The 16,394-nt window shown below is 39.8% G+C and overlaps 2 protein-coding genes across 2 annotated transcripts; one reads left to right on the forward strand and one right to left on the reverse strand.

Annotated features, from left to right (window-relative positions):
- Nucleotides 1-6,482: 6,482 nt before the first annotated feature.
- LOC105691742 (BTB/POZ domain-containing protein KCTD16) lies at nucleotides 6,483-11,396 on the reverse strand. The gene has a single exon (XM_012410432.2). The coding sequence runs from the start codon at nucleotides 10,918-10,920 to the stop codon at nucleotides 10,195-10,197; it is 726 nt and encodes a 241-aa protein (XP_012265855.1). The 5' UTR covers nucleotides 10,921-11,396; the 3' UTR covers nucleotides 6,483-10,194.
- Nucleotides 11,397-11,902: 506 nt separating this feature from the next.
- Nucleotides 11,903-16,333, forward strand: LOC105691770 (mucolipin-3-like). Its single transcript, XM_012410471.3, has 3 exons — nucleotides 11,903-12,518; nucleotides 12,822-13,110; nucleotides 13,370-16,333. The coding sequence occupies exons 1-3, from the start codon at nucleotides 12,379-12,381 to the stop codon at nucleotides 14,825-14,827; spliced, it is 1,887 nt and encodes a 628-aa protein (XP_012265894.2). The 5' UTR covers nucleotides 11,903-12,378; the 3' UTR covers nucleotides 14,828-16,333.
- Nucleotides 16,334-16,394: the final 61 nt, after the last annotated feature.

A 16,394-nucleotide genomic window follows, 5' to 3' on the forward strand; every position in this document is an offset into this window, starting at 1 on the left:
GCACCCCCGTGACGTTCGTGCGCACCGATTCGGTTTTACCTCGTTGTGTAGATTCGCTGTGCATACCTGGAGTACCTGGAAAATTGATTTCCAGTTCATATGCAACCCCCGTGTAACGCGGGGACAGCCGAATACCGGTACACCTACGTAGGGTCAACGGGGGGGAGGGGGGGGCGATCGATCGATCATCCAATTTTGACGTCAGGGTGATCGTTGGGGGGAAAAAAACAATTTTCGGAACTTCGTTATTTCCTAACTCGACGTCAGTCTCGCTTTTCATTATTCACCTACACTCGAGACTGATGTCTTTCGAAGTATAACGTCTTTTCGAAGACCCGGCAATTTGCCTCGCGAGATCGGGGCCGAAACTTCCCGACATTTTTCGCTCAAAAACGTCGACGGAAAATGGAAAATCCGATCATCGTCGACCCGCTTCGCGATTTGGGGTAAAATTTCGAGCCCTCGTTTCAGCTGATCTCTGCGGGACCATGGACCGAATTTTCGGGGCTCTAAACAAGACGCGCGTCGCGCGTTACTTCGGAACGTGAAATTTTCCCTCGACGCGAAACGGACCCCGAGGAGACAAAAGTCGTCGTGCCGGAATAATTAGGGGAATTCGCGCGATGAGACCCCGCCGGATGAAATAAATGAAGCGCGAAATTAACCGTCTACCTAAAATAATTAAGAACGATCGACTCGACCGTAACAATCTACTCGGGGCTGACGAAAAAAAAAAAAAAAACCACTTCGACGCAGCAAAAATGAATATTACAAAATGCAGAAGGACTCCGGAATCCGATCGCCCGGGAATGAGATGAGAAAAAAAAACAATTCACCCCGTGGCAATAATTATATCGTTGCATAGCGATATCGAGGTTTTCAGTTTATGTCTTTCGAATAACGACCGAACCGTGAATTGTTTTATTACCCGGCCAGATCCGCGCGTACCTATGTGTAACCTTAAAGGATAAATTCCATTATATTGCGAGCCGTAAAAGAGCTCGAAATTCTCCGGCTGCAGAATTGTAGGTATGTAGGTATACGAGTCCGCTGTACATAGGCAGACCCATGTGATCGTGTACACATCCATACTTTAGAGAGACCGGGAGGCGAGCGGAGCAAGGACGATGTTAAATTTCCGAGGGTAACAGCTATAATACATGTCTCCTCCTACTCGGAGTAATTAGCCCGCTCTCTGACATCCTTAATTCGTAAGGAGCTGTAACCCTTTGGCGCTTCACCTCCCCATTATCGCTGGGGCGAAGTGAAAATTTCCTCCCGAAGTGAGTAACTGACTCGTTCTCGGTCGACGTAGCTCCCCGTCCTTCGAATTTCAAATCCTCGCTACAACCGGGTCCTCGATTCGACTCTGGCGAGTTTTGAAAAATCGTCGAATCCTCGCGAAGAATGGAGTTCCGGCCCGAAAGAAAAAAACAAAAAAATTCATCCGATCCTCGACGTACCGCGGGACGTCGTCGCGCAACGGGAAGTAATAGCGACGAAAACGCGCCGCGGGATATTTCGAGTCCCATCCGCACGTACGTCGGTGTAACGTGCGTGAAAAAATATATTTAAAAAATAGACGAGACGAAAATATTCAAATCCTGGGATTACCGTTGCCCCCGAATGCGAGGGTAAAAAAAATAAAACCACGCGAGCTTTCACCCCCCCTCCCCCTTCTCCTCCTCGGTATCCGAGCGCACGTGCATTATTATGTACATTTTATATGGTTACCTATAAAGTAGTGCAATAGGTGGGTGGGTATGTAGTACATAGGTTGGAAAACTGTTGGGGATGTCAGCGGTGTTGAATGCTGTGGGGGGGGGGGGGGGGGGGGGGGGGGGGTTGAGAGGGCGAAGGTTTGAGGGCCGGGAGGACCGAGGGCAATACATTTTGCGAGCTTTCGGGGGGCGCCTGCGCTCCTCTCGCTATTGATCAACGTTCCTTCCCAAGATTCAGTCTGGTTCGGACCACCGAGCTGGACGGTTCTACGCCGTGTCGTACGACCCCCTCTGTTTATTTATTGTTTCAGCCGACCCCCCCGCGCAGAGGAGAGCCAAATAATGGCTTTCGAATTCCGAGGGGGAGAAAAAAGCTGCACGCGAAAAACCGAAAGCTCGTCGATTTTTGGGAGAAAGACTCAAAGGGAGAGGGAAAAAAGGGATTCGAGTAATCGGTCATTTTAATTTCGATTGTCTTAGAAGCCTGGGGCGAAAAATTTCTCATCCTTGTACTCGTTAGTTTTTATTTTTAAGTTCGCCATTTTCACGACCTCATTGGTGAGCAGCAGGTCTGAAAATTCCAAACGTATATTAACGAATATTTTAATGAGAAAACGGATCAGCGATGAATCGAGGAAGCGATTTTAGATTTTCGATGAATTGATTGAATCCAGAGATCGAAAACGGTCGCGAAGATCGTTACAAACGAATCGAAAATTTGACGTACACACGAGACGCCGTAAACTCTCGAAAAATTTCCACTGGGTTATCAAAGCGTGCGATGATTTTGGTAAACGGGAAAAAGCCGAGACTCGCCTCGCGACACGCACTTCCTCCAATTTCAATGACCTCGTCACGGTCGACTCGATCCGGAAAATGGGACTAAGGGTGAAAAAAAGGGGGTCGCGGTAGCCGCGTCGATGAACAAAAAGAATGTGTATAGCAACCGCGACTTTCTCCTCGTTTTTCGTTGTATCACAGCAGAGAGGAGAGCACGGGGATATTCGCGAGCGGTTACGGAGAAGTTTTTGCGTCGTCGAACCGCCCCTGAGAAACGAACGACGCCATTTTAAAGCACTCACAAATTTTCGCCCTTATTTTACGCGCTACGCGCGTTTACCCTTTTCCATTTTATATGCAGTTCGTTCGTTTCCCTCCCGTCGATAAATCGCTGAAAAAAATCGAAGGGATCCACGTCGAGTGCGGAGGGCCGAAGGATCTCGAGAAATCGGGGGGGGAGGAAAATAAACAAGGACATTCGACGAGGAACCGTCGGCGGCGGGGATTCCTCCGGGACGACCGACGGGGTGCGGCGGGTAAAGGAAGAGAGAAAAATTGATCGCTGGAGGAGAGAGAGAAAATGAAAAAGCGTGAAATGTGACGGAGAACGACGAAAGGGGAGGCTCCGCATGTAACGGAATAAACGTACCGAGCCCTGTGTACCTACAGGCACATTCCGCCCTCGGCGTTAGACGCACCCTGTTCCACAATCCTTTCATCTTCCCCCCCCCCCGCGTGCAGGTAGCTTCCTCTCGATCCGTGCATACCTATGCGGGCTAATATCGGGACATACGTATACGGACATATGTCTCGTCAAAAGGACATTCACTCCTCGCCCCTCTCAGCCACTCGGATGTACTTCGCATTCTCCAGAAATTTCGTTCCACGCACGCACGCCGCTAAAAATCCCACCTTCCCAAAAGGACACCTCCGGTCGTCCCCCTGCGACGGGCTGCAAAAAAAAAAAAAAAAAAAAACGCGATTCTCCAGCGGTTTTCAACCCTCGAAGTTTTCGGGAATAAAAATGATTTTGACAAAAAAATATTCCCCCCCCCCCCTCGTCATTCTCTCACGGTTTTAAGTATTAAAGGAGCGCGTATGGACACGTACGTGTACGAACACAGCTGCAAACATTTGTACAACTCTCCAGCTTTCGAGTAATTAAAATGACTCGTTTCATTTTTATTTTATTTTTTTTTGTTGGAATTTTTTTTTTCCCCTCTTACTCGAGAGTGGTTGTTTCAATTGCTACGCTTGAATAAACATCTACGTACAACATAATTCAGAGAGTAACCCGATTTAAATATTTTCGTACACTACGGGGCGATCCTCGAAAGCTTCCAGGAATTCCGGAATCCTTGTTAGAATCCGCGCTTGGAAATGTGGAAGGAATAAAATTCTAGACGGTCCACCGAGAATCGGCGGCGACGGCGGCGGTAGCTGGGACGTTTGAGAGCCACTGTTTCATGTAATTATCGAAATCAATAGAGAAACGGGCATGGCCGTAAGGCATGATATCAGTTAATTAATACAATCTGAGGTGCCCGCGGGAATGCCGTCGTAGTTCCAGGTACACACACAACCCTGCCCGCGCCCGTACACCGCCGTTAATCTGTAGTAAAACGGATGTGGCATTATCGGAGTAACGGAAGGTGAAGCGTTGTCGTATACCCGAGGGACTTTGACGAATCCACCGATGTCGTCGTCTTATACAATAGTGTTACCTCCGCGTATCCTTTAACACGATTCTAATAATATAATTCGAATATCTGGCGTAATTGGAAACACCCGCCTCCCCACCGACTATCCCTCAATTTCTAAGGGCGCTTTCAACGCCCTCGATGCTAATGAGACGTGAGCTATACGTAATTAATAAACGCACCCCGTACCTTCGTCTGCTCTCGTAATCGTTAGAGAAATAATTTTCAACCCAACGACACGCGCGACCTTTTTCAAGGTTATTAAAAGGAAAATACCCCGCGCAATATATTTTTTTCTGTTTCGGCAAAGCGCGCGAGCAAAAACACCCTCAGGTGAGGAAACCGCGTGCACAGCCCCGAGGTTCGGGGGAGGTCGTTGAATTTTTCCTCCGGAATTCGGCGGTTACAGAGAAAAAAAAAAAAAAAAAAAAAAAGGTCGGAGGTACACCGGAATGAATATATATTCATACGTGACGAGGTTCTCGAAAATATCCGAGAATCGCTTCTTAGTTATTCACCCGTAAAGATGATTCTTGAGATCGACCTTCGCAACCTTTTTTTCAATGTCAGTTACGCGATACGTTCGATTAATCCTACGGAGTTACCGGGATTTTGAAGAGGAATTTTTTCTAAACATTCGAAGGACGAAGATGTTCAAAAAGTTCTCTGACTCGAGTCTGGACGACCCAGAACGACTTGTGACTTGCGAGTCCTTAAAAAACTTTGGCAATTCTTTGAGAAAAAAGTTGGTGCATACACGCATAGTTATAATACAGACGTATGTTATTCTATATCTCGCGGGGTACGAGAGAGAAAAAAATAAATAAGATGAGCAAAAAAATGAAATGAGATATGGAGTGGCTCGAAGAAAAAGGGAAAAATGAGTGGAAGATGAAGGAAACGATGCGGAGAAAAGGAAGATAAAAAAAGCGAATGGACGGCGCAGCCGTAGCGGGATTGAAGAGCTTTTTGAGACATTTCGGAATAAACCTCTCGAATGGATTAATGGACTTTAAGATTAACGATCTCGCAGATTTTCACGATGCAAGAGAAAAAAGTCGCTGTAATAATTATCTCTCGCTATCGGAATAGAAAGGAAAATCGTGAGTCTCATTCGATTTTTCCACGAGTCAAAAGTCGTGGGAGGATAAAAAGAAAAAGGTGGGCGGTAACGCGATATGAAAAATTGTACGTGCTGAACTCGGCTAATATGGAAAAGCATCCACTTCCTATAGGAATTACGTGACTCGGAAAGTACGAACTTTGAATACACAATTATTTGGATCTTGGAAAGTTTAAAGTACACGACAAACCGTTGAAGAATTGAGCATGCAAATACTCTACGCGTGCATATCCTCGTGTTTGTCGCTTGAAAGTTTTGAGGGCAAGAAAAAAAAAAAAGTAGCGCGATATTAACGAGAAATTAATTGGATGAAAAAATCGCGGTGGTTTTTCGTTAAATTGAAGGCTATCTTTGACGCATTTAAACGTCGGTTTGTTGAGCCTCCGGGCTGAATGTCCTCGAAATACGCTCATTAGACCCAACATTAGGGAGGGTCGAATTTCCCATCTTTGAACTCTCTCCTCTTCAACCCTTGACCTCCGACCTCGGCGTCTTACGGCCCCAACGGCCTCCTCTTCCTGGATTCCTCCACTTTTATTTGTCCCCACATTTCATGGACGAAAAATATATGAGATCTTCAGCCGTTTCTTTAATCTTCCTGTTTTTTTTCTTCCTTGCTCGGGCGTACGTTGAAAAATTAGTCGAGTCCTCGAAGAAGAAGAAAAAGAAAGAAAGAAAAAAAAGATCAGAGGTACAAAACCCATAAAAGTTGGATCTCGTTAATCTATGAGCTTGGGGGGGAAATCTCTGGGGTGGAGAAAAGAGAGAAGGCCTATGGAATTTAGGGAAACTTTTCAGTCCCAATGGAATTCCTTGTACGCAATGAAGAAGTTGCTAATAACGAGACAGAAGTTTTGCTCCTCTCTTCTTTTTCTCTGATTCGAGATAATAAAATAGTTGAATAGAACCACGTGAAATTTCCACCCTCATCTTACTCCAATCAAGTACCCATTCGATTCAATTCCGAAACTATAAAGGGAACGCCGCTAATTTCAGCGTTCGGCGCAGATAAAATCAGGACTTATAGTCTGGATAGGGAGAACCTTTTTTCCTTTTTTTTTTTTATTTCAACCGATCAGATTCTACAATTTACTTGTATTCCTATTTCTCTCTACGGGGAAAAGGTTCGGCCTGACGAAATAAGGTACTCCATAAAAATCTTTTTAAATCTATATATTTTATTGTTAGTGGTGTTTACATCTTAAATTTTTAATGATTATCTTACGGTATCTTGTTATAACATTCATGTAGTCGTAAAATTTTTTACCCGTCTCATTTTTCTGATCTTTTTTTTTTTTTTTGCTCAACTTTCTTCCTCTCTTTGTATCTTATATTATATTATACGTGAATTGGTTCGTATGTTCAATATTATTATTAAAATGATGTGGTTCGATTTTTTTTCATCCCCCCGCTATGTAGATATCATAATGGTCTTTATACATATTTTCAGTTTCAAATATTAAGAGGGATTACATGTTCTTCCTATTCTTAAAGACAGAGAAAAAACTAGTGCAATGATTCAAAATTTATTTCTGAATTCATATAAAAAGACTGCAAACAAAAAAAAGGTGATACGTTACTTATCTTTTTTGCAATCGATATCGTGTTATATATTCATCGAATATGGGATCTGATTTTTATACTTCATGGGGAGAGTTTTTCATTTATTTTTTTCTCTTTAGTTTTTCGAATTTTTTTTTTAACACAATACTCGGGCTCGCTCGTAGAATATATAATATGTATACACTATCGACCTAATGTCTTTTCTTTTATAAATAAATTACGAGATCGTTACATTAACCTCAGTATACTATTAATATTGGTATCATTATTTGTTCAATTAACTGGAAGCTCCATGTCCTCTTCTTTTGTCAAAATGATTTCAATATTACAACATGGTTCTAGTTTTCCGTTTGACGGAAAAATTCGTGTGTATATATCTATTTTTTATATCTAATATATAATATAATGAGATGATGATTTATAATCCTAACAATTATCCATATAGTTTATCAAGCAAATTTACTTCATATCTTCCCCTTCACTTCTTTTCATTCTCAGAGTTTTTCTTTTTATTTTACTTCATATATATATATATATATATAATATATTTATTTTCAAACTTATATTTACATGAATATTTCTCTGGATAATTATTTTTTCTCAAACATATACATATACTATATAATTATACCTCTTTCGCCTGTGTGTCTTCGATTAAATTAACGAATTGTATAATATTTATACATCTTTTGAATACAATTCATAATTATATACCCACACAGGTACATATACATATAATAATATATCAATAGAAGGGAGAGAAATTAAAGTTTTGCCTGCAAGTCCATTTTCTCTGCACCTTCGTACACGAATTTATTTTCCGTCAATTCTTCTTTTCCTTCTAATATGATCAACAAAAAAAAAGCCTGGTCTCCGATTGTAACAAGTATGAGGTATAACGAGACGTCGTGTTCTTGATCCCAGCGTAATTAATGGCACCGGAAAGAAAAATAATAATTTTTCACTACAGAGTTGATGGAAAGAAATTTGATACTATCGCGAAATGTACCACGATTTACTTTACATGTCGCCTTTCGGGGCGTATACTTATGATAATAATAATAATAATAATATCTAATATATATGCGGATATAGGTGAAAAAAGAAAAAAAAAAAAAAAAATGGCAGTTCTACTTGACCCAGAAACTATTCCAATATCAAAATGGAATCCCGACGCCCGCCTCGAGAAACGAAAAGACGAACTTCGCGAAGGAAGAAAAGTTGATTAAAGTTTTTCAAGTTTCATTTTCTTCATTTCTTAATTGAGTTTATTTTTTTTTTTTTTTGGTTCATTTTTCCTCTATTTGATTTTTTTTAACTAGTGCACCGTTGAATTTTGTAATTAAAAATTGAAATTCGTGAAATCCAACGATGATGATAAGGTACATAATTTCAACGAGATAAGCCCAATTGGTATTTCTTCGCGTCTGCGTTGAATTTATTTCGGATTCGCAGCGATTTGTGATTGAGAAAATTAGGTCACATTCGTGGTGTATAGGTAGATACGCATTTTCAGGAGGGTCAGGAATTCTGTTGCGCCAATTGATATAAATCATGCCTATACATAACACGTATATATGTACGTATATAACTCTGCACTACTTGTTGATTATATTATACGCGTACATCTGTATTTCACATCTATATCGTATATTAGGTCGCGTTCGATCTGAACGGAGAAAATGATTTTTTCATCCTCGGTAATTCTCTCCGATTGTATTCGTATACTATTGGAATGAAAGTGGATTATTTTAAATCTTCGAGAACGGATTGATCGCAGGAAGAATTTTATTCGTATCACCTCAGAGTTCGCAACTAGAAAATTATGAATATCGTACGCGATTATTGGTCCGAATTGAACAATGCCTAATTTTTTTCCCCCTTTTTTCACTTGGCTAGTTCGTTTATTTTTTCCAACTCAGAGGTGTGATGCTCTCAGGTTTTATCCATAGAATCATACTCTAACTCTATGTGTACGGATACTATTTGAACATTGAATTCTGTTTGCCCCGCGAATTCGAAGCAGATTTTGAAAGCAAATTGTTTCTCGTATTATTATACGTAGCTGTTGCTAATTATTTCGTGGCCACTCCACTCGATCGTTTATTGTTCATTTTTTAGTTCATCTCTTCTACTTTTTAACTTATGATTTTAATTTCATCTTATCAATGGTTACATCAATGTCAGGTGTTTTTTTATTCATATGACGATTCTTTTATCTACGTTAATTATGCCTACTAACTTTAATTATTATTTATTATCTTTATCGTTATCGTCATTAGTTATTTTTTTATATTAATCTTTTATTTTATTCGCTTAATAATAATTGTATCTTTTTTTTTCGCAATATCCAGCACCTATATTGTTTCAAATTTTCTTTTCCAAATAATATCGTTATTCACTGTATTGAGATCCACGAAATTATTATCCTTCTTCTTCTTCTTCTCATCTTTTTTTTTTTTTTTTTGTTACTTTGATTATTCTTCAGCTCTCCTTTAATTATAATATAAGCTGGATGAAGTAGTTTTTTATTTAAATATATTTATATTTATATCAGCTACGGTAAATGAGATGGGTGATAATTATATTAAAATTCTTGTATTCATTTTTACGTCGAGTTATCGGAGATTGTCTCTTTCTTTCTTGTCTAGTTTATTGTAATAATTCTTTCGCGATTATTTCCGGGTCATCATTGTTCGAATTTCAAGCCGATTTTCATAACGTACAGATATATAATATGATGGAAAAAATTGATGACCAGAAATCGGACAAAAGTTAATCGTTTAGTAGATCCCCGATCCTTTCGCCGTGTCGTTTGGGGTCGAGTAAAAGTATTTGAGAGAATAAAATCGGACGATTAAATCTTCTGTTAGGTTTTGGTCCGGGGAAAATAACGATAAGAAAACCGTGCGGGAGAGCTTCCTGAAAAAGAAGCGATTTTACCGGATTAACAATACGATCTTATCGCTCTTTAAATGTGGCAACAATTCTACCATAAATCTGAACAAGATCAGCGCGACGATCTCCTTTATTTCAATCTTTCCTTTCGATCTGCTCGACTTTCTCTTCTTCTCCCTGAATATACCGCACTCTTTTTACCCTTTATCTTTCTCCTTCGATTGTGATTCCCATTATTTTCTTCCCACCGTTTTTCCTCCTCGTTTATTTTTATCATCTAGTTTTACACAGTCCGTTTACCGATTAAATCTGCATTATTTTGCGTACGTATTTTGGATGCTGTGTATTTTTGTTTTTAATGACGATTCATGGATGATATTAATTTACTTTATCACGAATTATGGTTTAATTATTCGCGCACAAAAACAAACTCGTTGTAATGATTCCAGCGGTTTTCTTCTGAATCAACACCCGGCTTTAATTGTTCAGCACTACCGCCGGCGGTCCCGGAACCGCAACTTCCTGCTAGTTTGAAACCCTGTTCCTGCAGCATATCGAATGCTTGTTCGATGAAATTATGTTTTAGAAAAAATCTGGACGTGTAACGATCGGACATACCGTGATCCGGATCTCTGCTCTCGTTCAACGTCTCGCCAAAAACATCTCTGCAAAGAGCTACCCGTCCGCAGACCAAAATTCTCGACAATTTGCGAAATTTCACATCGGCCAAACCGTCCCGACCGAAGGCAAAACTTCCGCGGTATCCAACCGTGATGTAGCCGGGTGATCGTTTTCCTGGTATAACGGAATCGCTCCGTTCCAGTATCACCTTTTCCAGTCCTGGAAGTCCGTAGAACTTTGCTTCCTGACGCAGTCTTTCACGCTCTCGAAATCCCTCGGGTAACACCAGAGATTTGTTCCTCAGAAAATCTAAAACGTAACGAAACAGTACCCCGTCTCTGTCCAGGAAATATTTCCCTTTCGCGTCCTTTTCAACGGGAGTTTGACCCGTGAATATCCCCGCCAGGTGAGACTCCGATTCCGTAGTTAATGTCGATAAAGCCGTTGTGTAAAATACTCCACCGACGTTCAATTCAACCACACACGGAACTTCCGAAGATTCTTGGAGCTCCATGCTTATTAACACGTTGCTATCTATCGCTAATTTCTATCAAAATAGGAATCGTATTTCTCGTATGTTAATCTGTATCAAAAAAAAAGGTTCAATTTTACTCCAGGTCTTCTTCAAATTTTTATCAATCTCTCGGCGTATTTCCGCGAATTTCACCCGCAGATTCGGAATATCTTCTCCCGTAGACAACGTGCTCGTCGATACAGACACACGTATGCGTGTTTGCGTGTAACGTTTGTCTTCCTACGCGTAGGTGTTTGTCTATCTCTATACTCTGCGTGTGTGTATGTGTAATACAAAACGGAGGGAATGTCCGTATGCCGTGGCTCTTGCGATAACTGATTTGAGCACGACGAAGTCGCTGTGACTTACTGAGGGGTAATCGCAGGACGCTAGATCCGTTGGATGCTTTCGAGCTATGAACGACGGTATCGCGTCGACGGCGGCTTCGTAAAACGGGCAGAACCCGCGGGCGCAGGACTACTGAAATCGTGGAAACGCGCGCAGCATCATTTACCAGAACAACTGATTCAATACCCAGTACCAGGGAAGTGTTTCCCTAAACTTAAACGCTTTGAGGCAAACCAAGGAGTGCAGGAATCAGAAAGAGTCCGCAGCTTCAGACTCCTGAACAGTTTGATCTCCTTCCTTGGACTTTGGGATTCGAAACGAGATCAATTTCTTGGACCGCCTTGATAAGGACCTTCCAGACCCCAGATGTTTGGCGTGTGATAAAGAATGGTCCTATGATTTGGAAAGATGCTTTTTCTTTAGGCATGGTTATTCTAGAATGGCGATTATTTGGTTTTGTTAAAGCTATACGTACGCGATAGAAATGGTGGCGCGTCCGAACTCTTCGTAATTTAAATCCAGCGCAATTTCAAATTATTCGAGATCTCTCGAATCGACCTGATCTCGAGGATCTCGATGGAGGTCAGCCAGAATCGAGTATCGAAACTCGCGAATACAAAAAATGACGATCATACGTGTTTATACAGGTGAAAGGGAGACAAACGATGACAGCGAGTCTCGTGATTTGCCCACATTTAAGTGACGTTTGTGCCATTCTATGTATTCTAGCATCAGCTCTATTTCCAGTGAATAGTCATATCAACTGACTGGGTCGAGTGTATTTGCGTAGCTTCTGACAGCTGGTGCTAGCAGCACTGAAACGCGCGTTGGTTAGTATTCGTGGGATTCGTGCGAGCGCGAAGTGTCGCTCATTGTCAGTCTGCTCCGCAATCACATCGAGAGAAATGGTACTGTGCTTTGTGTAGAAGTGGGGCGTTCATATTTCGAATCACAACATCCTCGCGTGATGACTTCGCATGTATCTGGGTTTATCAAGTGTTTTGAAAATTCAAATAACCCCAACTGGGTAATCACGCGAAAAGTCCTCCGCGAGAATACATCCTTCTAGTACACCTGGATTGTCCACCAATACCAAGTTGTCCTAGTAAAATGGCGGAGGAAATAACGAATCAAGTCAACAATGCTCCAGGAAGAGGCAGTAACGTACTACGTGCAAATTCTTGGAGTAACGGACATGACAGCGGAGAAGATAGTGAACTTCTAAATGAACCGGAGACTGAAAGTCCAAGGTAAATCACCAATGGGTTATCCTGTTCTTCAAGGTCAATTTTACATCCTTATAAAGTCAGATCCATTCATAACACACATGACAAAGCGAAAGCAATGCCAAGTTTGACCTACTGAATAACCATTCTAAGGCCCCTTTCCCTATGGACACCTGTAACTTATTTTAATTTTCTCCATCCATATATTCTTACAACATGGCTAAAGTCTGCTGAGTAGCTACAAGATGTCCTTCATCATTGTTCTTTTCAAATGAAATTTGATCCAACATTATCATGTTTGTATTCCATAACAAGATTACTTTGCAGAATGAGACAGTCCAGCCCAAGACCAAGCCACAGATTTTACACCTCGACTACAATGGCCGAGGAAAAAATGCGGCGAAGGCTTAGATTCTTCTTCATGAATCCCATTGAAAAATGGCAGGCTAAACGTAGAATGCCGTACAAATTCCTCACTCAAGTTATCAAGATAGTATTAGTGACTGTACAGCTTTGTCTGTTTGCCCATAACAACTATATGCACGTCAATTACTCTTGGGATAATCGAATCTCTTTCTCACATCTGTTTCTCAAAGGATGGGACGCTACACAAGAAGTATGCATTAAAAAACTGTTCAATGATCTTTTACATAGTTTGTGCATTCAATTTCTCATCAAACCTCAAAGCTTTGCTCAAGTTCAGCTTATTGCATTGGAACTTTTTCAGCCGAACTGATAACACTATCTGTTATTTGTAAGACTTGAACTAAATAGTCTATTCATTGCCTATGTCGACTGTAGGCAAAAAGCGACATATTACATTGCAGAACAAAGATTGAACTAGATAGTAATCAACTACTTTCAACTATTTCTAGGTAGCAGCTTATCCACCTGCAACAGGTCCGCTAGCACTGTACAAACAAGATGAGTTCTACAGCACCATAGATTATGCTCTAGAAGGATATTACAACCTCAGCAATGCCATAGGCCCATACTCATATACTGCAGAGGACAATTCTGTGGGACTTGTAGTTCTGTGCTTATTCGAGTACAAGGAAGGGACGATATTCGGTTTCAACGAGAGTTATGTATTCGACAGTGAAATCATCACGACTTGCTACAATATTACACGTGCATCCTTTGGTGGTTTTTCATCGCGTGCATTTCTCAAGGATAAAAAGGTTCCGATAACGTTTTCAAGTCTGGTAAGAGCACACCTCAAATTTTCAATTAAAACTATAAACTTCAAAGCTGCTGGACCAATCACACCACCCGATTGTTATCAGTTTGACGTGACGATTGATTTTGATAACAGAGATCACGATGGGCAGATGCTTCTTTCTTTAGATGCAGAGGCAATTAGATTAGAATGTAGAGGAGACACCAAATACATAACTGATGATCGTATAGAATCTGCATTAAGAACGATTTTGAATGTGTTCGTAATTCTGATTTGTACAATTTCCCTTATTTTGTGCTCAAGAGCTATTTATAGAGCACAATTACTCAAGTTTGAAACCATAAATTTCTTTGAAAAAACTTATGGAAAAACTTTGAGCGTTGAGGGTAAATTAGAGTTCCTAAACATGTGGTACATAATGATTATAATAAATGATCTTTTGATCATATTGGGCTCTGCTATCAAAGAGCAGATCGAGAAAAAACATTATGGAGGTGATCAGTACAATCTTTGCAGCGTATTTCTGGGGACGGGTAACTTGTTGGTGTGGTTTGGCGTTCTCAGATACTTGGGATTCTTCAAAACTTACAATGTAGTCATTTTAACGCTGAAAAAAGCGGCGCCTAAGGTAGCTAGATTCTTGCTTTGCGCACTTCTGATTTATGCCGGTTTTACTTTCTGTGGCTGGCTCATCTTAGGGCCTTATCACATGAAGTTCAGGTCTTTAGCGACTACATCCGAATGCCTTTTTGCTCTGATCAATGGCGACGATATGTTTGCTACATTTTCAATCATGTCTTTCAAATCTACCATGTTGTGGTGGTACGCGAGATTATATTTGTACTCGTTTATATCTCTTTACATATACGTCGTTCTGAGTTTATTCATTTCCGTCATTATGGACGCCTATGATACCATTAAACTCTATTATCGCGACGGATTTCCGAAAAGCGATCTCCAGGCATTCGTTGCCGTTTGTACAGATCCAGCATCGAGCGGCGCTTACATGCAAGAGACTGATGAGGGCAACATAACACAGATTATCGATAGATTTTTTTGTTGCCGAAACAGGCCTTACACGAATTTGGATAACTCAAGTACCGGTAACTCGAGTAAATCCGAACAAGTCTGCGGCACAGCTATTTGTATATAGTAAATTGTTGGAAGATCCAAAAACGTATAAAAATTACGGTACGTTTCGATGAGTTGAGATACAGTCGGAACTATTCAGAGGATCAACTTTTGTCCTGCATTTGTTGAGCAATGAAAATTTTAGTAACACTAGATTTAACATTCTACGGTAACTCATGTTCAGCTGAGACCTCAAATATTTTATATCAAATTCAATGCGGCATTTATGGTCGTCTGATGAACATTTGCTATTACCAAGATGTTAGTTTGTATCGATTTGAAGGTGCTGTTATAATGTGCATTTCGTTCCCTGTAAAAAATTTAACATGCTTGGAGAGTTTATCTTCAACCACATAGTTTGGTTTTGAATTATGAGCGTCTTAAATATTTCAAACTTAAATTAATTGCTCAAGTATTTCCTACAAGAAATATCAACTACACAAAATAAAACTGGATTGAATATCTTTTTCGATGTTCGTACATCTATAATGCAATATCAGTTCACTGCGGGTTTATTGAGCTTTAAAATATTCGTTACGTGATAAATAACTCCTTGAAATCTGTGTCCCGTCAAAAATATTCTCTCCCCTTTGGATGGCATGCCACATAAGATCAAACAGGAATTTATGAAGTGTTCATTGTGATTGTGTAAATAATATTTTGTAGAATTTCAGGTATTAAGCTGAAACGCACCATTAATAATCTAATTAGTGAAAAAGTAAAAAAAAAATATACCTTCGACTCATTTAATGTCAGTTATATGCAAGAGTTATTGAAATTAGAATTGCGGATCGAAAAATTTTACCATAATAATCATTTTTATACAAAGCAGAATAAGGAAAAAATGTAGCTGTTAAATATAGTTCAGAATCATTGTTTGCGTATCTTCTAATTTTATCGTAGTTCTCTTCTCATATTTGGTTACTATCAACTTTATTTCGAGGAAGCAGATATGTACGTATAATTTCAAATTTATTTATATACTATACATTTATGTGAATCAAATTTTTGCAGCGTGATATTATTTTAATGTTATTTGTAAATAGATTATCGCTCAAAAATAAATGTATATGCAGCTTGTAGAGGATAATCAATTCTGCAGTATAGAGAGGAATGGGATACATAGTTCTCTCATAGCATTTTCTCTCAACGAGTCCAGTTATAATCACCCCATGACAATAATAAAATATTTGTGGATAATGATGATGGGTGATCCATAAAATCGAAAGATTATCTGTAACTTAGTTTTTTGTTCCGCAGGTAGTCAGATTACCTATCTTCTAATGTAAAATTTGTGTAACGTTCTCATGGTTTCGATCTATATATTGATTGAGTAATCCGATCCATGAGTCCTTGTAATACAGATAAGAGAAATATTAAATTTTAAATACACAATGCATTATTACGCAATTTGTTTGTACGATATACGTCATCTGTGTCTCTCTGCATATACAATACATTATTAATTATGAATTCCGTAACATTGTGTTATGTATCATATTAAAAACCACCATAAACGTGCCAAAGATATTGATTTGTATCATGTTACCTTTGTAATGGTATTACAAGATTAAAAATATTCAGATAAT

Source organism: Athalia rosae, chromosome 6 (genome assembly GCF_917208135.1).
Source record: "Athalia rosae chromosome 6, iyAthRosa1.1, whole genome shotgun sequence".
Taxonomy (NCBI): domain Eukaryota; kingdom Metazoa; phylum Arthropoda; class Insecta; order Hymenoptera; family Athaliidae; genus Athalia; species Athalia rosae.